The sequence below is a fragment of the Sabethes cyaneus genome, chromosome 1 (genome assembly GCF_943734655.1).
Source record: "Sabethes cyaneus chromosome 1, idSabCyanKW18_F2, whole genome shotgun sequence".
Lineage (NCBI taxonomy): Eukaryota > Metazoa > Arthropoda > Insecta > Diptera > Culicidae > Sabethes > Sabethes cyaneus.
Genome location: NC_071353.1, coordinates 36,828,562 through 36,853,329, shown reverse-complemented (window position 1 = coordinate 36,853,329; position 24,768 = coordinate 36,828,562). Strand labels below are relative to the sequence as shown.

Here is a 24,768-nt window from a genome sequence, read left to right as displayed (position 1 = left end):
AATAACAATATCCTTAAGGCTGGGCATTCCAAACACACGTTTATTGTCACCGGCCAGCGTGTGAAAAATGAATAACTCATTCAGCCACTCCTTGGACTTGAAGGCTTTAATATAGATTAGCAGCAATCGTAGTAGCGTGCTTCACGCTTCAGCAACGTCTGAAGTAATAGGGTTGCTTTATTATTCCACCGCTAATCACTGAAACTCGGCCATTTCGAGACGGTGGTTCCGCCAACACAGTTCCAGGAATGGCAGTAAAATAACTAAATCGATAATTTGCATTTAAAATGCATCGTAATGGTTTTCCTGAACAATTTGAATGCATTGCTTTTACAATCAAATGCAGAAACAGAATAAACCCAAAAAATATATTTTTGTTTGTTAATTGAGCTTCAAAATATTACCATTTCTAGCCAACAGAGCTCCTAATTCGAAAATAAGTTTTCCATTTTGCGTCTCGTTAACTTAAGTTCACATAACGAGCGAACAAATATCGCAAAAGAAAATCTATGATTGCCGTGCCTCCTGATATTAGACAGTGGGAGGCAATTTTTCACTACCGGTTCACTCCCATCGTGCCGCTGGCTGCTGCTGGTTGACCGTAAATTATAGCGTTGGCCTAGCAAGGAAACGGCCTTGCCATGCCCTTCCACCAGCCAGCCCACTGCTAAGTAGTGTGGATCTGCGGCGCTGTATACACTATAACCATAGTCATTTTTAGACTGACGTCTGCAGGAATTCAGGCAAAGGTAATTCTATTTTTATTCTTTGTGGTTGCTTTTATGTTCCCAGCAGGTCAGTTATTTGACCAACTTTCGTTAATAACCAAACAACATCGTGGCTGAATTTTCTACACTGTTAGTAGATACAGATTGCATAGCCACGATTGAATAGGTTCTTGCAAATTTTTGAATTTAATCAAGTCGATAAATGTGAATTAACGAGCTGTGTGATATGTAATTACACCTATTCGCTATTTGCATGAAACGATGCTGCAACCTGTCCCATATTTATTCTATTTGTGAAGCAAAATAGGGATTTGTTACAGAGCGCAAAGTGTAGACAAAACTTTGAACAAACTACTGGCCAAATTGGAAGTAGAATTCAACTTCTCTTCTGCTGCGGTGAACTTGCTCAAATCATACCTACTAGGTAGGAAACAAACGGTGCTTTGTAATGGTTGTTTCTTAAGTATGGTAAAAATAACGTCTGGTGTACCCTAAGGCTCAGTTCTAGGTTCTTTTGTTGTTCTGTTTCTACATAACCTGATTTTTGCCGTGATTTTTGGCACACTTATACTATATTTTATGGCGGTTCAAGCGATGCTAACTTTAGCTGCCAGAAGGTCCCTATTTACGGAAAAAAATGCTTGTGAAAACGGGAAATTTTATGCTTCAAATTAATTTTTAAAGCAAATAAAGCAACATACGATATTTAAACCTTCTAGAAAGTTACGTATTTTGATAGTATCAAAAAGTTTGTAGAACATGTCAAACCCGTTAAAAGAGGTTTTGTTCACAAAAAGTGTAATAAACTGATTTTAAGGAGGTCACGACAGAACATCAATTATATCTCGCAAACCATATGATGCAGATACTTAGTATCTTCGACAAAGTTTAATGAAATTCAAAGATCTACAACTTTGTCGAAAACATGAACATGCTATCTAGTTCCTATAAAAAGTTAATTGTTTCAAATGTGTTATCCCCATAATATCCAATGATATGAAAATATCAAGAGATGCAGAATACTTATTTAAGGAACTTCTCCGAAGACACATAAGCTCAAAAACGTCAGAAAAAGCGAGAAAAGACTTTTGACTGGTAAGTTGCAAGTAGACATCGAAGAACGCCATTCCAAAAAACTACAAGGTATACAGCCCTAAGGGTTGTACGAAAGGGTGACGTAGGACTATATTAGGTCATTATATTAAAGATTAATGTAAACTGCATTTCTTGCACATGTATGTTTATAAGAATCTGTGAGTGCCATTGTTTAAGTGAATGTTTAACCCTTTATAAGGCCGTGGTAATTATTTTGTCACCAACGAAAAATATTTGTTTTGCGTCTATAATGACATCAATATAATTATAGAAGCAAAATAAAAATTTTTTGTTGGTGGCAATATAGTTGCCACTGCCTTATAAAGGGTTAAAAGAGAAGAGCGAAATATTCAGATTTAAAAATAGGCTAAAAAAAAGACTGAAAATAAGTGGACGGGGATTTATAAGCACAACGCCTGCAACCATTGAGACATAGAGATTTCTTTTAAAAATCACTTGTGTGCATCATAAAGGTTGAAATAGTAATGAATGACCAGCCCACAGATTATTGTATTAAATATGATTATGCGTAGCTTGACATGTTTCAATAATCTTACTTTAACTTGCTTGTGGTCTTTAAAAGGGCCATTGGTTACAAATAACATTAAAGTCAAAGCACAATCATCGCAAATATCCATTCGAATGTCCTTCTTTTTTGACATGAATGGCAACAGGCACGTAAGTTAGTGGCTTCGGTACACTGTCTTTTGCTTCGAGAAGATTTTACCAGTTTACTTTCACAGCTTACCGCTTATTGCATAGTAGAAAATATGGCACATACGCAAAAAATTCTGTTTCATTTGTATGTGAATCCTTATCCTCCTACAACAGAGGTGAGGGGTCCCAAACTATCATAAAATAAATTCAGCGCTCAAAAAACCCCCATATGCCAAATTTGGTTCCATTTGCTTGATTAGTATTCGAGTTATGAGGAAATTTGTATTACATTTGTATGGGAAAGACGACAAAGGTCGTAATTCACCATAGAAAAAATCCTGCCTCCAAAAACCCCCACATTCAAAATTTCGTTCCATTTGCGTGATTAGTTCTAGAGTTAGGAAGAAATTTGTATTTCAGTTGTATGGGAGCCCCCTCTTAGAAGAGGAAGGGGTCTCAGTACACCACAGAAAAAATCTTACCTCTTAAAACCCCCACATGCCAAATTTGGTTCCTTTTGCTTGATTAGTTCTAGAGTTATGAGGAAATTTGTGTTTCATAAGTATGGGAGCCCCCACCCCTCTTAGAAGGGGAAGGATTCTCAGAATTACCCTAGAAAAAAATCCTGCCTTCTAAAACCCCTACTTGCCTAATTTGGTCCTACTTGATTGATTAGTTCTGGAGTGCTAAGGAAATTTGTGTTATTACCATTTGAAATCTTTCATTCAAACGTTACACTTTTATTTTCGTTTTCACAAAGTGCTACCCAGTCCCAGTATAGTAAACAAAGCCGTAGTCCTACGTCAAAATCTTTGATCTCAGGCAAAATTTAAAAAAATGTGCATCAGAAAACTTTTACACGTAAGGGTACACTGCAATACTAATGTAGAGTCGAGTCGATAGTACCTTTCTAATAAATATTTCTTGGGATTTCGGTACTAATTTTTCAGCCTGTTTCTATTTTGGGCCTATACCATCTGTTCTCCGCATTCTAGTGGGAAAATTATCACTAACTCTTACCAATATACACTATTATGGCTGCACACTCGTTTCATTGTGATTAAATTGGTTCTTCTGGTTCAGGTAACACGAAAACAGAGCATGCCCAATAATTAGAAGCATACCGGAAATACCATCCAATGCCCCCCACCCCTCCTAAAAAGGTAAGGGGTCCTAATTCATCATAGAATAAATTCATGTTGGAGGCAACACCCACATGCCAAATTTGGTTCTATTTGATTAATTAGTTTTCGAGTTATGAGGAAATTTGTATACCCAGTAAACCATTTGGTTTGTATACCTCGATTGCAACTGAGAAATACGACTTCATATCTGAACGAAAAAGATATATTTCACGTCAGATAAAAGCATATATGTACCAAAGTGGAGGCAATATACGTGCGAAATTTTGTCGATTTTTTTTAATTCTATCTTGCATTTTATACAGTGGTTTTTATAACACGCAACTTAATACTCCTGAATATATGATTGAGATAAAACTAAATATTGCAATCGTCTATACTGCTTTATAATTCACAGTCATGAGTTGTATAGCAAGACACGCACGACTGCAAATAAACTTATTGTTCACTTTGTTTTGACATACTCTAATCATTATACAATTCCAATGTAAAATTGACATGAAAACGATTTAATGTGAACTTTCTGTTACGATCTTGTGTTATCTGGGTAGGAGCCCCCCTCCTAAAGTGGGGAGGGGTCCTAGTTCACCATAGAAAAAATTCTTGCCTCCAAAAACCTTCACATGCCAAATTTGGTTCCATTTGCTTAATTAGTTCTCGAGTTATGTGAAAGTTTGTATTTCATTTGTATGGAAGCCCCCCCCCCTCTTAAAGGGGAGAGGGGTCATAATGCTCCTTCTACACAGGGAAGGGGTCTCAATTCACCATAGAAAAAATTCTTGTCTCCAAAAACACCCACATGTCAAATTTTGTTCCATTTGCTTGTTTAGTTCTCGAGTTATGCAGAAATTTGTGTTTCACTTGTATGGGAGCCCCCCCCTCTTAGTGGGGTGAGGGATCTCTAACCATCATAAGAACCTTCCCTGGCACCAAATGAACCATGTAGTGGTTCATGCAAATTTTCACTCCGATCGGTTTTTTTTTTCATGTGTGGACTCATTACTGCGACCAGTATAGTTGATCTATTGTAATATCGCCCGGGTGTTTGCTGTATGACCTGCACTGCATTTCTTTTTGCTATAATCGCCAATGAGTGAGCGATATGCTTATTAAATTTTATGCGTGCTTGCGTGTATTGGGGTTTACCCTTCCTTCAAAGCTTAATCTACTTTACCCACTTATTCCTCGCTGCCAGCACTATCCCATATTATAGCCGTCCCTGGCGAGGACTCATTCGTACCTCTGACCAGTACACTTAACTATAGGAGGGACATTTGCATTGTCAAGAGGCTTCAGAGGGTAAATATAGAATTCAGCACGAAGGAAGGGTAAATGGAGGGGCCTGAGAATAAACCCATGCTAAAGTCACTTGACATAGAATGGCTTGATTCTACTAAGATTCGAACCCACGACCACTCGCTTGTCAAAGCAGACTCGGTAACCTTGCGGCTACGGAGCCCCCCCACTCCGATCGGTTCAGTAGTTTTCCGATCCTATAAGAAACATTCGGACAGAAAAACAGACAGAAATCCATTTTTATAGGTATAGATATCGAAAGATTGACATTTTGAGCATATGTGTTTGAAACCGTTTGGATGAATTCCAAAAACATTCAAACTACGTTTCAAACTTTAAACGGACTTTCAAAGCCGATAGGGTGCTGGATGGGTTCGTCTACGGCGGGTCTTGGTCTACTTTCAAGATATATGGACAAGAAACCAGCCGTATAACCAATTTTGATCCAAATTACAGTCAAACTAACCTGGTTTATTGTTTATTTAGTTGTACATCAACAGGTCTTGTGGCCCAAATGATAATTTAACCTAAAAACTACGCGCTGGTATTGATATTTATAGATTGTCTCTTCGCTATCGAGGAAAAGATTATATGTTAGAAAATTACTATTTTTCACTATTTGTGCAAAAAATAGAAGTCCTCTTGGTTTTCCTACCAGTTTTGAGTGTGACGAAGAGAAGCTTGAGTATGACGAAGAGTAGCTACTTGAAATTTTGAGCTGGGATTCAAACTATTTCCACTTTTTTTAGTAGTTGGATAGCTCTTGCATACGGTTCCAAGAATACATGCATAGATTTTTGTAAGAAATTGCTGTCTGTCCATGGTGAACGAAAGAAATCCTGCCTCTTGACGAAGTGATTTTTCGAATGACGAACTCCCGCTGTTGCATGAAAAATGGTTCCACTGAGAAATGTCCCAGTAAACATTTTCATATACATATCAGAGTAACAAATGAGTTATTTGTACCTATATATACCCTGAAAAATCGTATCTGATGCACAAAACTAGCATATGCGTACTAATTTGGAGGCCTAATACTAATACTACAAAATATACGTTGACAATTCAACTTTATAAGTCGTTGTATGCGATAAGATCCGAATCAAAGCGATTAGTTTTATAATGCTATATACAATTCTGTACTGGAAGGCGTAGGTCAATCACTTGCTATCGTCAAATACGACAAAATATAAATTTGTGTGTACTTCATTAGGCTATATTTACGTTACTGAATTTAATAAAAGTCAATAACGATCATTTTCGTACATTGATATAGGAGTTGATATAGGGGTAAGTCTCAATAATTTTTTCGGGCTAAATCGGTATGGGCCATTCCACGTCAAATGATCGAGAAAAAGTTCAAACGTGTAATCAACCCTAACGGATTTGAACCGAATTTTGCCAGATTGTTCGTTTTCGGTTAGAATGTAAAGTTATTTTGCTCTTAATTTTACATTAAAATTAGGGGATTGCTTGCTTTAAAACGCTGTATCTCGGGATCGGCAAAGAATACCTCGGGACGATGAGTGATTCCTATGTAAAAAAATCGGCGAAACACGATGAAATTGGAATATTTGAGAAAAAATTGTCTTCATTGAAAGAAAAATGTAAATTAAGTTTTCAATTTGAGTTTAAATTTTTTTTGCAGCACTGGTGCTCAAAAATAATATCTTTTTCGGCTCCCTTGCATAATTTCCTTTGAAAATGTGCAAATAGTGTCTTTAAACCTAATATTTCCGGAGATATAAGCAATAGAAAATAAGAGGTTTTGATAAAAACGGGTATTTTCCTTAAAAATTAAGGTGCTCACATCAATCGAGACAATGTCCGATCGGCACCAAATTTTGGATTTTTACTTTCTGATCGAAAACAAACAATCTGGCAAAATTTGGTTCAAATCCGTGAAGGTCGATTTTGGAGGTCTCGGACACTTCGCGTGGAATGACCCGTATACATGTACAGTAGAGTGTCCCAAAATAGCACTATGTCAGAAAACTCGGGGGCTCACCCCTCAAATGATAGCTTAGGGTGTCACAACAAAAGTTTTATACGACGTCAACATTGGCTGCCGCGATTTAGGGGTCGCACATTTGAGTTTTATGAAAAAATGGCATTTTGCAGGAGTAAATTCAAAAAAATATTTTTAGAAATGTTGTAATAGATGAACAAGGTACTCAACTATTTTTTTCACAATCATTGGGATCTGATACATTCATAAAAAATTTATGGTGGCATGTCTGGAGTTATATTTAGTTACAAAAATTTATTGAATTTGGGAAAAATTTAAAATTTTTGAAATTTCATTTGAATAAACGTCAAAACAGGGTATCGAACAGTGTCTCAGAGCAATGTAGCTATACTGTAGATGGGAAATTTTATGACGGACAACTTTGCCGAAGAAAGTAAGGACGTATCTTTAAATCTCGCTGAGATATTTACCGTTTTCTGAAGGCGGAACAAAACACATTTCTGTAATTTTCAAATTTTAGCAGTTTCATGCGAAAGAGGTAAATGAGAAAACTTGAACTATTTACTCTAAACGTCACTTACGTTTTTGATAAGAGGAAACATGCACCTTCCAAAGAATTTGGCACCATTTAGGCTCAAGAATCACTTTTAAAAAGGGCGTATTTATTTTAATAGGTACTATGTTTGAGAAATTGTATCTCCTGAAACTAGGCTTGCTCCATAATGACGCCCAAGCGTGAGCTTTTGAAAATTGAGTTTTGAACATGAAAAAATAAACACTGGAAAAAATCACTATGTTCTAAAGTCAGGAAAAAATGTAAAATAAAATATACAGCAAACGGTAACTTCGATTTTTTTTGAAAAATAGTGGTGATTTGATGCATTTTGAGACTTTCAGAAATGGTGCAACATTTATCAAAGGATTTTGTAGAACAACGACTTTTATGAATATTTTGTATCCTAAGATTATTATTATATTTCTTATATTTCTCGTTATACAAATATGTAATTTGAATTTGAAGAACAACTTCAAATTCAAAAAAAAAACTTCGTATGTGCTTGACAACACGTGTTCAAAATAATAATTAGCTTCTAAATGCAGCCGTATTTAAGATATTTGAAAAAAAAAGTTTAATATATTTATTTTTTTATTTTAAATGTGCCCTTTTGTTATGTTATATCCGTGTTATCCGTGTTATTACCTTTCAATTTGTCTGAATACACCTTGCTAATTCTACCATCTACTGATAGTACAAAAAGGGTAAAAAAAAATTTCAGAGTTTATTTTTTCAGGTTAAAAATTCAATTTTCTACAACTCACGCTTAGGCATCATTTTGGAGCAACCCTAGTTTCGGGAGCTACCTACCTACCTATTAAAATAAATACGCCCTTTTTAAATTCTTGAGCCAAAATGGTACTAAATTCTGTGGAAGGTGTATATTTCTTCCTATCAAACACCTAGGTAACGTTTAGAATAAATACTTCAAGTTTTTTCATTTACCTTTTTCACGTGAAACTACTAAAATTTGAAAATTACGAAAATATGTTTGGTCCCGCCTTCAGAAAAACGTGAATACCTCAACGAGATTTGAACATTTGTCCATACTTTCTTCGGCAAAGTTGTTCATCATAAAATTTCCCATCTATACAGTATACGTACGTTACTCTGAGATACTGTTCGATACCCTGTTTCAACGTTTATTTAAATGAAATTTCGAAAAATTTTAAATTTTTGCCAAATTCAATAAATTTTTGTAACCAAATATGACTCCAGATATGCCACCATAACTTTTTTATGAATGTATCAGATCCCAATGATTGTGAAAAAAATAGTTAAGTACCTTTTTTCACCTACTTTAACATTTCTAAAAATATTTTTCTGGATTTACTCCTGAAAATTGCCATTTTTTCATAAAACTCAAATGTGCGACCCCTAAATCGCGGCAACCAATGTTGACGTCATATAAAAGTTTTGTTTTGACACCCTAAGCTATCATTTGAGGGGTGAGCCCCCGGGTTTTCTGACATAGTGCTATTTTGGGACACTCTAATGTACAGGCAAGATGTGTCAGATTTATCTGGTGTAAAAAGCTTGAGTACTTGCGGGCCGCAGTTGCGGCATAATTCTTATAAAAACTCGCAATAAATAATAAGGTAGGGTCCGTAACCCTACCTTAAATATCTCAAGAACGGCTCAAGCAATGGATCATTGTAGGTAGCTTTTAATAGAAATACTCACAGTAAGAGATAAGCGGAAACTAAAGCCAACGATTTGGCATCAGTGTACAAAAACTGCTAGAACTTGCTGCGGAGCAAAATGCTGTAGCAGTGTGACTTGAATGTTTTCAACATGATCCGCTTCTGTTTTGTTTACATCAATTTTGCATAATAGAGCGATATATCTTTCAACTTAATCAATGTAAAATGCATTGCAATGCTTTATACACACTGTGTCCGAGTATAATATTCAAGGTGCGTGACAATAGCTTAAGTAGATTTCAAAACTATTTCAATACTTGTTAATCAAACATTTAAGCAAAAGTACGCGTGTTCGATTGGCTTCCTTTTGACAACTCTCGCTGCTCGATTGGCTCCCAAGATGGCTGCTTCCGCGTATCTCTCACCACTGAGCAGGGATACCAGACTTGCAGATTTGTCTGCAAATTCCAGATTTTTGGAACGGTCTTGCAGATCATTATAAATTTGCAGATATGTGCAGTTTTTCTGACTTTTATTGTTTTGGTGCAGATTTTTGTTCGAAGCTCTTTAAACTTTCACAGACTTCCTGAAAAAGTGTGCAGATTTTCGCAGATTATTTTTAAACCAGAAAATTCGAGTAGCCGGAAAACTGCTCGCTTTTTTGGTTTTCGAGCAGTTGAAAACATTTTTGACGTAGGACTACGTCTTTGTTTACTATACTGGGACTGGGTAGCACTTTGTAAAAACGAGAAATAGAAGTATAACGTTTGAATGAAATATTTCAAACGCTAATAGCTACTATACTACTGAACGAAACATAACAGTTAATATGTCGTTGGATAGATAAAATGTCCAGCAATTTTATAGTAACATACTAATAATAATTTTTTATACGCTAAATAGTGAAAATGTGTGTAAAGATTCAAGGTCGAATTTTTCCATACATTTCCCTTGTTATCGCCTAGCTTCACAGGCACGGATGACAATTAGATACACCAAAGGATTTGGATCCAAATGATAACCTTGAGACCACTTTGTAAGCCACACCCCTTTTCCAATCCAATCGGCAACATCGATGGCTATTGACGGCAACACCGGTCCCAAAGACAAGCGGAATCAGAGGGCAATGGCCAACGTGAATCCCACACGATGCATTTAACATTACATTTTGCATTATCCCCATCGCAGACATGCGAAATTGTTCGATAGCTTGCTCAATCAGTGTCGGACAATCATTTAAGCAGCATCAGCCGATATGGTTTCCTCCACCACCTACACTAGCTTACAAGCAGCAGCGGCAGTGCCAGTGACTATAAAATGGTACTCTTGGTTCGCCGTCTGCTCATTCACCGCACAATCGCACTGATGGACGGTCAGTATTTACCATCGACGGCTATTGGTGGCGAAAGCAACGGCATTTATAATGAGTATTATATGACACAGTCCTACGTCACCATTTCGTACAACCCTTAGGGCTGTATACCTTGTAGTTTTTTAGAAAATATGGCATCTCTGTCACTGAGTATTTCTAGCTTTTACTCATGCCGATAAATGGACTCTAAGCCCCACGTGGCATATTCAGAGTAAACTTTAAGGCTGATACAGATTACACGTCATAATTTCTTGCTGTTCCGTTGTTGTTGACGGTTGATAATGGTTAATCTGAACCAGTCTTTTTAGGTGGACCAATCAGATTGCAAGGCAGTTTGACAGTCGTTCATAGACGTTCGTCGAATGTGTTTGACAGAACATGTCTATGCTGGAGCCATCTGGGAAATTCGTTCGAATTACAAAAAGATGGGCCAAAGACAAGATAATTTAATATACTTTCATGTCCTTTTGGAATTTTTCATTTCGGATAAGCCCCCGAGTGCCAATCCATGGTACCGCAAATCATGTTTTTGTCGAATGATCATGTCCAAGGAGCCGTAGGGGAGAGGGGAAGAAGTTTACGCATGAAAACAAAATTGTAAATATTGGTACAAAATGCAATGTTTTGAATGCAAAAAAGCCGAATCGCTTTTCGCGTTATCGAGAAAAAAATATTTGAAGCAAAATATATGGCGTAAAAAGTACTATGCGCCCTTAAGCCAGTTAATGCTGGGTCAATCGTTCGATTAATCGAATTAATAAAAGAAATATTCGAATAATTTTTATCGAATACTGCCAGCATGAGTAGTTGGATTATTCGAATAGTTCTAAGGGAACATGAATATGAATAATCCTTGTTTATCGTTCGATTAATCGAATTAACAAAAGAAATATTCGAAGATTTTTAAGCGAATACTACCCAAGCAACCAAAAGTTCGAATATTACTTGACACGCGAACTCAAAAGTTCATAATTAGTTCATATTCAGTCCCGTGGAACTTTCTTGCTGATTTGTATAGTGTATATCAAGTATACGTGGAACTTAATGCTTTAAGAAGTGCTGCGAGTACTTCGTAGCTATTCAAAGCTATTAGGATGCTACAAGAAGTTCTGAAGTAACTTTAGTTGCTAACAAGTTCTGCGTGCTGCTTTTTTGTTTATATTTCTGGTGATCAAACCAGCAGAACCTGGAACTATTGGAGATTAATTATTTTTATTTCACTTGAATAAATTTAATCCTCGCACATTTCTAATTACAAATATAAATTAGAATGTAATGCTCTTCATTATTGCGTTGTGTAGCATATGCTGTCGGTATCTCACTACTATAGTTAATTGCCTGGTTCCAAACTTTATGTTCTATAATTAACTCGCGCTGCATAAAGCTGCTGCAAGTTCTGAAACGAACTTTTACTTAACAACTCATTGGCAAAATTCACATCGCTTGTATACGACAAAGGTGACGCAGTGGATCGGTATAGGTTTACAACGCGGAACACCCGGGTTCAAACCCAACAGCAGGCAAATGCAACGAATATAGAAGTAAGGTAGAAGTATAAAAATAGAACATAGAAGTGCTGCTAAATTTGTTTTTGACAGTTTATTTCGAAGCTGCTTAGCGTTCTATGCAGTGAACCCAAGACAGCTTGAAAGTTCGGTTAATTACTTAAAAGTGACGCTGCTTAGCAATTTATAGGTTGATATACATAAAGCTGTTTAACCCTTGTTAGACACCATTATTCGAACTCTTGGTTACTTGGGGTCTGTCAAACAGGGGAATGGGGGGCTTTGAAAAAAACGGACGCTATTTGACTACGGGCACGGGGGGAGGGAGGGTCTAATCACAAAAATCAAGAACAATTAAAAAATTCACCTATCATTTAGCTGCAGCTTGATATGAAAATGTCAATACTATATGTCAATAGAATTGACTCAATAGCTAAAAAGGCTAAATTTTTTTAAAAATATTTAGAATTGGACGTCCATTCTAGTGGGGCTGGGGAGGTTAAGTTGATGTGGATGAAAATTAAGAGGGGGTGATGGGGGATGAGGTGGTTCTTAAACGCCGAAAAATACCGGACGTCCTTTGTAAACTACGCGACGAAGCCCACGATAAATTCTGTTATTAATTTTCAGAAGGTCGCATAATCAACCCTTTTGCATGCATTATGCGACCTTTTGAAAAAGACAATGTTCAATTGCTCGTCGATTAATCTGTAATCGAAATTGAAAATTTCGGTCATCCATCATCACTGAGTGCAGAGAGCACATTCTACCTACACTACACAGGGGTGTAAAATTGTCAAAATTTTGCGGACTACACATCCATGCACGGCGACAACTTGGAACCAGCCAGTATACCGAAAATAACAGCCAATATTAGTTACTTACTTACTTACTTACTTACTTAATTGGCCTAACGTCTTATGACAAGGCCTGCGCAGTATAATTTCTCCATCTGTTTCGGTCCATGGCAACTGATCTCCAGTTCCGCGGGCACCCAGTGCTCGCCAGATCTCGCTCCACCTGGTCTTGCCACCTCGCTCGCTGTGCCCCTCTTCGTCTTGTTCCTACCGGATTTGATGCGAAAACCATTTTTGCAGGATAGTTGTCCGGCATTCTAGCAACATGTCCTGCCCAACGTATCCGTCCAGCTTTAACCACTTTCTGAATACTTGGTTCGCCGTAGAGACGCGCGAGCTCGTGGTTCATTCTTCGCCTCCATACACCGTTCTCTTGCACTCCGCCAAAGATGGTTCTTAGCACCCGCCGTTCGAAAACTCCGAGTGCTCGTAGGTCCTCTTCTAGCAATGTCCACGTTTCGTGCCCGTAGAGGACAACCGGTCTAATTAGCGTTTTGTACAGTGTGCACTTTGTACGGGGGCTCAGATTGTTCGACCGCAAGTGTTTGTGGAGTCCGTAGTAGGCCCGACTTCCGCTGATAATACGTCTTTTAATCTCACGGCTGGTATTGTTGTCCTCTGTTGCCAGCGAGCCAAGGTATACGAACTCGTCGACTACCTCGAACTCATCCCCGTCGATTACCACGGTGCTGCCCAAGCGAGCCCTGTCGCGCTCGGTCCCGCCCGCCAGCATATACTTCGTTTTAGACGTATTTATCTGCAATCCAATCTTCTCTGCTTCGCGTTTCAGTCTGGTGTACTGATCTTCCACCGCCTCAAATGTTCTGCCGACAGCATCCACGTCGTCAGCAAAGCAGATAAATTGACTGGATTTATTGAAAATCGTGCCCCGCATTTCGATCGCCGCTCGCCTTATAACACCTTCAAGCGCAATGTTGAATAGCAGGCAGGAAAGACCATCCCCTTGTCGAAGTCCCCTGCGAGATTCGAATGGGTCCGACAATCCACCCGAGATTCTCACACAGCACTGGATCCCATCCATCGTAGCCATGATAAGTCTAGTAAGCTTACCCGGAAAGCCGTTTTCGTCCAAAATTTTCCATAGCTCTTGTCGGTTTACGCTATCATATGCGGCTTTGAAATCGATGAACAGGTGGTGCGTGGGGACTCGGAATTCGCGGCACTTCTGGAGGATCTGCCGCAGGGTGAAGATTTGGTCTGTTGTAGACCGACCTTCCATGAAGCCGGCCTGGTAACTTCCCACAAATCTATTGGCTATTGGCGATAGTCGATGAAAGAGGACTTGGGACAGCACTTTGTAGGCGGCATTCAGGATAGTGATGGCTCGGTAGTTCTCACAATCCAGCTTATCACCTTTCTTGTAGATAGGGCAGATAACCCCGTCTTTCCACTCCTCCGGTAGTCGTTCCGTATCCCAAATCTTGACAATCAATTGATGCAGACAGCCGGCCAACTTGTCCGGGCCCATTTTAATAAGTTCCGCTCCAATGCCATCCTTTCCCGCTGCTTTGTTGTTCTTCAGCCGCTGGATGGCTTCTTTAACTTCCCTTATCGATGGGGGTGGCACATCTTCGTCGCTTGCTGCACCAATGTGGTCACTTCCTTCGCTATCATGGTCTTCCGCCTGCACGCCATTCAGGTGTTCATCGTAGTGCTGCTTCCACCTTTCGATCACCGCACGGTCATCAGTCAAGATACCTCCATCTTTATCTCTGCACATTTCGGCCCGCGGCACGAAGCCTTTGCGAGATCCGTTGAGTTTCTGATAGAACTTCCGTGTGTCGTGAAAGCGGTACAGCTGTTCGAGTTCTTCGCACTCCTTCTCCTCTTGGTGGCGCTTCTTTTCCTTGAAGAGTCGGGTTTGCTGCCTCCGCTTCTGTTTGTATCGCTCCACATTCTGACGGGTGGCTCTACGCAGCATTTGTACCCGCGCTGCGTTCTTCTCATCCAATATCTGCTGGCATTCCTCGTCAAACCATTCGTTACGTCGATTCGGTGCCACACTGCCTAGGACGTTCTCCGCTACGCTGTTAATGGCTGTTTTCACGGCATTCCAACAGTCTTCAAGAGGGGCTTCATCCAGCTCTCCCTCTTCCGGCAGCGCGGTTTCGAGAGATAACGCGTAGTTTTCGGCGACCTCTGGTTGCTTCAGTCGCGCTAGATTATACCGTGGCGGGCGGCGGTATCGTATGTTGTTCACAACAGATAGTTTTTGACGTATCCTTACCATCACTAGGTAGTGATCCGAATCAATGTTAGCGCCCGGATAGGTTCTGACGTCGATAATGTCTGAAAAGTGCCGACCATCTATCAGAACGTGGTCGATTTGTGATTCTGTCTGGTTGGGTGATCTCCAGGTGTACCGATGGTAGAGGTTATGCTGGAAGAAGGTACTACGTATGGCCATGTTCTTGGAGGCGGCGAAGTCGACAAGTCTTAGGCCGTTTTCGTTCGTTTGCGGGTGAGCGCTGAACCGTCCAATCACCGGTTTGAATTCCTCCTCCTGACCAACCTGAGCATTACAGTCCCCGATGATAATTTTGACATCATGTCTTGGGCAGCGGTCGTATTCACGCTCCAACTGCGCGTAGAATTCGTCTTTGTCATCATCGGTACTTCCGAGGTGAGGGCTGTGCACGTTAATTATGCTTATATTGAAGAATCGGCCCTTGATTCTTAATCTGCACATTCGGGGGTTGATCGGCCACCACCCGATCACCCGCTTCTGCATCTCGCCCATCACTATAAAAGCTGTGCCCAGCTCGTGTGTATTGCCGCAGCTCTGGTAGATGGTATGACCATCTCTATACGTACGTACCATCGTTCCTTTCCAGCATACCTCCTGCAGCGCTACGATGTCGAACTTGCGGCTCTTCACTTCTTTAGAAAGCACGTGGGTACTTCCGAGGAAATTTAGAGACCGACAGTTCCATGTTCCTAATTTCCAATCGTTAGTCCGTTTTCGTCGCCTGGGTCTTTGCCGATTGTTCCGATTAGAGTTATTATTATTACTTACGGAGTCCATTGCTTTGGTTTTTTTAGTGGTTCAGGCTTGCAAAGCCCGCAACCAACCCCACAGTATCGCCGGAGGGCCAACGTAGCTCGAAGGAGCCCTCCCCCCCTGTCAGCATACGACCTTGGTTTCCACCGGGGTTGGTTACCCGATCTCCACCCGAGGTTGCTCGTATCCCGGCTGGTACCACGAGGAGGTTGGGGTAGGAGTTGCTAGGTAAGAGGCTGTGAACCACTGTGGGGTCTATTTTATGCCCAGTGCACAAGGCACCGATGGTACGCATTACCTAGCCATTTACCAGCCAATATTAGTTAAGTTATATTAGTACAATATTAGTTAAGTTATAGTTAAAAGGCTGTGTTTAACTGCTTTCTAATTAGTTCCGGTAGTCTTAAAATGAATAAACCTTTAAGTAGGCACCAAAACCAATGAGTGGGACATGGACAATGTATGTAGTTTGACAGCCACACACCACCCCGCTGATACTACACTACACGGTGACGTTCACGTTACACTTTACACACAGTCGGTCTCGGTATACGGTTAAGGTAACAAATAACAGTTAAGAATTAACAGACATTCCCCTAAGGTAGTGATGGGTAATCCGCTCTGGATCCATGTAAAAGATCCGGATCCGTAAAAAGAATGACTGATCCGTGAATCTTCTCTTTTAAGACACGGATCTTGCCCGTGCGACTTTTAGTTTGCAGCGGTTTTCATTAGGTTTTATTTCGCTGATGACAGTTGTACCTAAAATTTCATTCTATGTCTTATCTAGTAGTTCTTCGTTCTCTTCACTCTATTTCAGGTTGCTGTCATGAAGACAGACTACTGACAAGGCAGGATAAAACGAGATCAGAGACAATAGGCCGTGTGAATAAAACAGAGCAAATGCTCCCATACGTTAACGGGAAAAGCAAAGCAAACTGTTTTATTCATACGGCCTAATGGCTCTATTCTTCGTGCGCTTTAATAAGAAATTCAAATTTGGGTTTGAATGGAAATGTCTCCGTAGCCATACCGCATTTTAACAAAATGAGAGAAAACCAGATCCCTGTCACGACAGTTGTCAGCTAAAGCCGCCTCCGATAGTGGTGGTAATAGAGCTAGACAACAAATTTTTAAACAAAATTTATACGAGACAACGCATGTATGACGAATGCAGCGTGTTGTTTCCCCTCTTTCGTTTATCGTAAAAAATAAGATTATCAAAAGTCAGAATTTTTCCTTTCTTACGTTGCCGATAACAGAAAAAACGAACATGTTTCATTATCTACATCCCACATGCAACAAATTTTCTGAAGCATAAAACCGTATGATTGCGTAATTCTTACAGCTGCTGTCAAATTTGACGTACGTAAAATCGAGCCGCAAGCCTGGCTCAAACGGCTTCAAGAAAAATGTATGAGAATGACGTTCGTGCAGGGATGAGGAAACCCGTTTAAAAGTACTAGCTTCTACGAGAAACGTGTGCACGTAAAGCATGCGTGGAGCGTGACCATAATCTCCGTAGAATCTTCTTCAGAGTTATGTCTTTCTCTCTATGGAGTAACATTGACTCTTTTTCTAAAATTTTGCCTGAAGAGTAGGGAAAACCCCAGTGCAACTAAACATGTTCTGTGTAACTAAAGATCCGATGAACCGTTCCGAAGATCCGGATCCTTGACTGTTGACTAAATGAACCGGCTCTGATCCGATCAGTCTAGTGATCCGTTTTGCCCATCACTACCCTAAGGTAGGAGCAGAAAAGTAAGATATTTTTACGGAATTATGTCCCCTTGCGGGGCTGTCAAAAATTGCCATAGCGGACGGTATTTCACGTCCTCAAGGCGGGGTATTGGTATTAGTTTTCAACTAGCAATAATCGCACCTCGGCAGAACCTCATTGGTTACGATATCGCCACTGCGCAAAGCTAACGAGTAAACGGCCGCTGGCAGCAGTACTGCCGGCCGGCGCTTTCTACGCTAGCGATGTGTAACCGACAGTGAAAAAGAACTACACAGCGTAAATATCGTCGGCGCGCCATGCATGGGGTAGCGAACTTTTTCCCTCCGCTTTTTCGCTTTGATTAGAAAACATTCTTTTCCGTTGTTCCCCTTCCGCTGATTACGACGCAACGACGCGTCGTCGTCGTTGCCGTCATCGACCGCCGGCCGGCCGGTCTGTCTACGGTTTCCATGTGCAAGGGGTTGTTTTTGTGTGAGTCTTTTGGGGTGGAAGCCTCCTGTTTTGATTTTCGCGCATGCCAGTTTCCCGCTTTTTGACTGCTGTTAGGCTCTTACTTGGCGAAAATGGGATTCATAAGGTAGTCGTAGTCGTAGGGGATCCTATCTGTTTGGTTGTTTCCTTTATCAATTTCTTTTTGTTTATTGCTCAATGAGAATCGTCAGACATGAGAATCGTCAGACATTGAAGATTGAACAGATTTATGTAGGTAGGTTAGGCACAACGTACAAGAGTCAAAGGAGTCACTTGCGTTGGCCCGACGTCAGATCATGAACAAGTTTCAATCGGTATTCGGTATCGGTAGAGCTCGCGGGTAGCGGTGAAGATGCATGCGGTTGCGAATATCATCATTACATCGCGAAAATTTTAATAGGAATGTTAATTTTTAATGACAGCTGAGTATAAAACGTGACAACTGACAACCTCATAGGTCGCAGGTTTAATTAACTAGATGGAAACAAGGCTTCCAGCGGGCAGTATTTTATTTTGTGTTAGCTAACAGCATGCAGCTAATATTCGTTATTAATCATTATTCAAAACAGAATTATTAAGTGGCAGGCTAAATTGTAAAACAAACTAAAAATCTCTGCTGGACAAATTTTCTTATGAATAGACAAATGAGCGCTTATTTTGCTACCAACAATAGCGTGGTTGCACCCTTATTGCTTATAACATCTTAAATGCAGATGATAAAGTTATGCTGAACAGCAATATTGTGAATAATAATAAAATAATTCCACAAATGTCCCACGCAAATTTTTCAATTTCTGCTGGGCTGAAGCGTATCAGTCAAATGAGCAAAATCTAATCGAAATGTGCGTGCCAAGCCTGTTAGCAGGTAGCAGCATAAAAATTTATGCATTTTCTAACAACAAACCTTTCAAATTTTGGCGATAAGCATGATTTCCAATATAGTTTCTGGTTTCGGCAATACGCAGTTTGCGCGGAAAATACAAATTGTATCAGCTCCACTCCACACATTGGAGACTAACTGAGATGGGCGTTCAATCTTTAATTATTTTTTCCTTTTTCGCCCCACACCAATCAACGAATATACTTTTCCTGAGATATTTTCGACCAGTTTATGGAGAACAGATAGTTAATAACAATCGAATAAGACATTAAAAAACCACTTACCGTAGTAAGATCCGTATCTGGATTATAGGGAATAGACACAGCTCGCGGTTTAAGCCAGGTGAACGGGTTCCAGAACGGTGTATTCTCGGTGGTGGTCAATGTAGTAGTTCTAGTGGCAACCGTCGAGCTAGTGATGATGCCGGCTGTTGAACCGGCGGTGCCGTGGTGAGTGTAAAACGAAGTTGTTACGTCCGTTTTATGCACCGGCTGCTGGAGCGCTGGATCACGCTCATTCGAGCTAGCCATTTCTAGGTAATTTTTTGCAGACACTGCCTTCGACATCAGACCAGATATGAAATTGTCGAAGATGCTTTCGCTGCCGGGCGATGTAACGGCCGCGGTCGCATAATTGCGCTGGCCGGTTCCTAGCAGCAGCAACAGAAGTAGGCCATGAGTGACCGGCATCGAACGATGCTGGGTTACTTTGGCCAAGGTCATGGCTTTTTTAAAACTCGTCCAACCGGTTCTTGAATGGCCGTGCCGGTTTGTGTTTTGGTATGGTTGTTGAACCCGGTACTGTAAGAGAAAGCAGAGTGGAAGAAAACGTCGGCGAATGTTGACAGATGTTTGTCGCTTATTTCTTTGTTGAACAACGGGAGGCGTCGGATGCTTCAAAGAGACAAAATTCAAATATATAGGCCAGCAGGTCGGTTGTTTTTGCATATTTTGCAAATTTTAGCTAATATGTGTAGTTTGAAGTTCTATGTTATGCATTGTTAATTAACGGTAGTGACATTAAGGCGCTAGGTAGCTCGGCTCGAAAGTAATGCCTCAGACAAACAGACGAGACACTCGCGATAATTCCATCGTCCAATATAAAACCACACATTTTTCAAAAAAGCATGTTTCGCAACATGGCCACACCGCGGCGCGCAAGCGTTGCTTTGAGTTTTCAGTATAAAACCATTCAAATGTACAAAATTATGCGTCATTATGCGACCTTTTGAAAAAGACAATGTTCAATTGCTCATCGATTAATCTGTAATCGAAATTGAAAATTTCGGTCATCCATCATCCCTGAGTGCAGAGAGCACACTCTACCTACACTACACAAGGGGTGTGAAATTGTCAAAATTTTGCGAACTACACATCCATGCACGGCGACAACTTGGAACCAGCCAGTATACCGAAAATAACAGCTAATATTAGTTAAAGCTTTCTAATTAGTTCCGGTAGTCTTAAAATGAATAAACCTTGCTCAAGATATTGCAAGAGTAATGAGTAAACATGACGAGCAAAATCAACCATGATTCATAGGCTCCAAAAAAGTCCAAAATAAATCATTTGATTGTTTCGGAAACACCGAATTAAGAACATTTTTAAAAGCCATTAACGATAGAGAATCTGTAATAGGAGAATGGATAAAGTAATTCTTTGCCGGTTATCTCACGAGCAGAGATGCAACTATTGCCAGCAGGCTTGCCATTCACTTTTCGCTTCGATTTTGCTCTTAATTACTGCATCTCTGCCAAGCAAAATTTGAAAAAGTGAAGTATGAGGCGTTTGTAGAGCTAGTGATTATCTGTAATATTGCTGAAGAAAGTAAAATTCTATTTTTTGTATTTACGACGCTGTATGGCTGCAATGCCGTTGGAAGCAAAAAGAGCGCTCAAGAGGGCAGCAGCCTTTTAGCGCCATATATGCAAAAGGCATAGTAGTGCTTACTTCAGCAATATTGTAGATAATAAACTAGTTCTACAAACGCCTCATACATCACTTTTTCAAATTTGGCTTGGCAGAGATGCAGTAATTAAAAGAGCAAAATCGAAGCGAAGGGTGTATGCCAAGCCTGATTGCCAGGTACTTGACACGCATAAATTTGGGAACCACCAATTATTTCACTTTCTATGAGTTCTGGTTCTACTAATGTTCCTGAAACTCCACACACTATTTTTGTTATGCAAAATATTAGACTGAAAAAATAAAATACCCTGGAGAAAATGATAGGATCCTAACTTTATGCGTTTCAAATATCTGACAATCGTGGCATCGCTGCTCACGAACAACATTTCAGGACCTTCTGTGCAAATGAGATTTTCTTTCCGTCTCCTCTCTTACGCTTCTCATGGCGGCATAAACGCCTTTCAACCCAATTTTTCTTGAAGATATAGCAAAACTTTATTCGGCAAATTATAGACAATAGCCACAAATGGTAATAGTTCTACAAATGGTCGGTGTTAAGTCAGACCGAACCAAGTGACAAAACTCTGATTTCGAGAAAAACTGTATGTTTTATAGTTATCAATCGTTCGAAATCATTTCAAAAACTCTGGCTGTTTGTAACATTTATGCCATCTTACTCTAGTACAATAGAGTTTAGAACATTTTTAATCGATGGATGTCATTAACTATTTTTTTTTAATTTTGCGACTTGGTCCGGTCTGATTTAACACCAAATGTCCCATATACATCAGGCTTCATTCTCGGTTTTTTGCTCAGTAGATGCTCATTTGACTACAGCGCCTCAACTAAACTGAATTCGAAAAAGTAGTGTAAAGGGCAATTGTAGAGCTTATTATTATCAACATTATTGTTGAAGAAAGTATAGTTCTATCTTTCATATTCGCTATGGGGCTGCTGCCTCGTTGGTAGCAAAAAAGAGCGCTCAATTGGCTACAAACGGGGTAGCAGCCCCATAGCGCCGTAAATACGAAAGATAGAACTATACTTTCTTCAACAGTAATGTAGATAATAATTAGCTCTACAATTGCCCTTTACACTATGTTTTCGAATTCTGTTTAGTTGAGGCGCTGTAGTCAAGTGAGCATCTACTGAGCAAAAAACCGAGAATGAAGCCTGATATACATATAACTTTGCCAAATTTTACTCGGTTGAGACAGTACTGTCAAATGAACGAAAAAGTAACTCAAAGTGATCGAGCTATCCTTGGTCCTAGGTAACTTCCATGTGGTACGCCCAAGCAGTTGGGAAAACTGTGATTTATGGCTATTTTTCAGACAGAGTGTAACCAGTTAAGGTAGAGTTTTATCCATGTTACTATGACGGGCGGAGCCTACCAGTTGGCCTGAAGGTATGATGCTGGCCTAATAAGCCAGTCGTCGTACGTCCGAATTTCGCTTGGGAGAGGCCGTTAGAGAGTCAATAGGATCGTAGCAACTGGTCCTGCAATGGTGCTGTACTCTAACAGCTGGCTGCGAGGCCTGTCGTATAAAAACAGAAGCTCAAGTTTCGATAACGGAATGTAGTACCTAGGCTGTGCTTTGTTATGACGGGCGGAGCACCAAGACGTTCCATTTTTGCCAATAGGATAAAGTGATCTATATTTCTGTTTGGAATTTAATATTGCTGATATTATTCCTACTGCAAACAGCTTCAGCGATGAACCGAGCTTATGTCAAAATGTTATCGTGGGGATTGTACGTGGTACGTAAAAAATCTTGTTGGGACAGGGACATTTTGTCACTTTTTTACCCGATTTTTTACACTCACGACAAAGTCGCGAAATTTCACCTACCCAGTAAGGTTGCCAAAGGAGCATTCGGGTCGGTTGATCTGCATTTTTTTACATAGCATTATTATCCTGGGGTATATCTGTCGTCTTGACTTAGGAACTGATGGACAATTGCACAGGTGCTAAGTATCGTTGATTTCTGCAATGCAGCTAGCTCACGATCTAACCTCAGCACCTTTAAGTCTTCCAGCAATACTTTCGGAACCAGTCCGGTTGCGGAAAGTACTATCGGAACTATTCTTGGGACCTCTTCACAACTTTTTCAACTCCACAGCCAGCGGACGATATTTTACAATTTTGTGACCGCGTATTAACTCTAAATTACGGCTCAGTGTAATGGCGCCGTCAATACTGATACTATTCGTCTACCCTTATCGTAAGCCATAATGTCCGGTCGGTTATGGTGAATAAAAAGGTCCGTCAGAACGGCGCGGTCCCAATACAGCTTGAAACGGTCATTTTCTAAAACAGGATATGGTTTATAGTGGTAATTTGGCACATCTTCCTCCAACAAACCATGTTACAGCGCCAATTTTTGGTGCAATGTCTTTGCTACATTCGGCATACATCCTCCACATCTTGATGCCAGATAATATTCCGTCTACAATTTCTGGTCGGCATAATCCCGTTTTGAATGGCTATCATATTGGATTCGACCATTAGAGGGAGTTCACCACGGGAGAGCCATAAGTTCGACGCGACCTTGTCGACATAAGGCCGGTTTAATTGGTAGGGGGTGAGCACCATATACTACTGTCTGCTTCCAAGATGCAATCTTCTCTTCCATCATCAATAGATTGCATCTGAGGTCGTAGTCTGGTTACGCCAGATGTAAAGCGCTGAAGCCCCTATCAGCGGCACAAACAGTTCTGTATATTCCGTGTCGAGTTGCGCATTCTACGAAATATTCACGCATCTGACGCACGCAGCGTACAGTGTTTAAATGTCGACTATTTCTACTCGTGGTAAAGTAAATCTCTCGAGTGTCAATTGAGGGGGGCGTATACCAACTTGTTTGAATTCTCGCCGTACCCTCCTCTCAAGATCTTCTGGGTCAGTTTTGCTCCCCTTCACTATTCCAAAACTGTAGGTCACCACGGGAATGTCAAGTGTATTCAGTGCTCGTTCCTTATTCCCACATAGACATAGACACATAGAAGAAAATGCTTCAAAAACCATCATCCTACACATTTTGCTTGCACACTAGCACCTTCTGTTATGCATGTCGCGGAGTAGCTGGCATTTGCAGGGTTTTATGCTGTAGGGTTTTCACATTTGTATGGTTTTATACTTAAATCTTGAAGCAACACACGCGCGCCGCGGTGTGGCCATGTTGCGAAACATGCTAACGCGAGTGTCCCGTCTGTTTGTCTGTGGTTGTACTGAAGTAGTCAACTCCTCCATCGCATGCTGCAGGAACCTCACTACTAGAGGATTTATACATCTCCAACACCTTAATTAAGAACGAGTAAGGTATGGCGTCTTATGCTTTCTTGTAGTCAATGTAGGCCATACTAAGATTCCTCTGGTTGTGTACCGCTTGTCCCACAATGACTGCATCAATGATGACCTGATCTTTGCAGCCATGGGTATTATTTTTGCATCCTTTTTGTTCCTCCGTCTGAATGTTTTGTCGATCACAGTGGAATGAGATTTTCGCGGCAATGATGACATTCAGTACTTTGTACAAGGTTGATAAGCATGTGACTGGCCTGTACTTTGATGGGTTTGCTGAATTTGGGGTGAGGAAAGTGGTGCCTCGGGTGGCAAAACCAGGAAGTGTGAGAGGCTCACGTAGTACCATTTTGAAGCACTCGGCTATCTTGGGATGAACTGTACCAGAAATTCTGCACGAGGTCTGGTGAGCTCTCAGATGAAAGCGAAGCTCAGTAGGTTGCATGATCGCAGCTACATGGTGGCACAATCTGGCTGTTCTTCCGCCATTTCTTTACGCCTTCAGTCTTCCAATTGCAACTCGTTAGTTTGAGATTCTTTGCTCCAACCGCTTATGCGTTTCAGCCGTCACAGCCAGAGCTGCACAAAACACTATCAAATGCAAAACCTCTAGGTGCATTTAC

At 40.4% G+C, this 24,768-nt stretch overlaps 1 protein-coding gene and 1 non-coding gene across 2 annotated transcripts in view; both read right to left on the bottom strand.

Moving 5' to 3' along the window:
• Positions 1-24,768, bottom strand: part of LOC128740043 (lipase 3-like) — a 35,872-nt gene that overhangs the window by 3,045 nt on the left and 8,059 nt on the right. Inside the window, exon 2 of the mRNA XM_053835552.1 lies at positions 19,219-19,734. Within this exon, the coding sequence (XP_053691527.1) occupies positions 19,219-19,656 (438 nt within the window). The 5' untranslated portion in view covers positions 19,657-19,734. The remainder of the gene's footprint in view (positions 1-19,218; positions 19,735-24,768) is intronic.
• Positions 17,629-17,769, bottom strand: LOC128733224 (U4 spliceosomal RNA). The gene has a single exon (XR_008411900.1). It is a non-coding gene; the product is annotated as a U4 spliceosomal RNA (small nuclear RNA).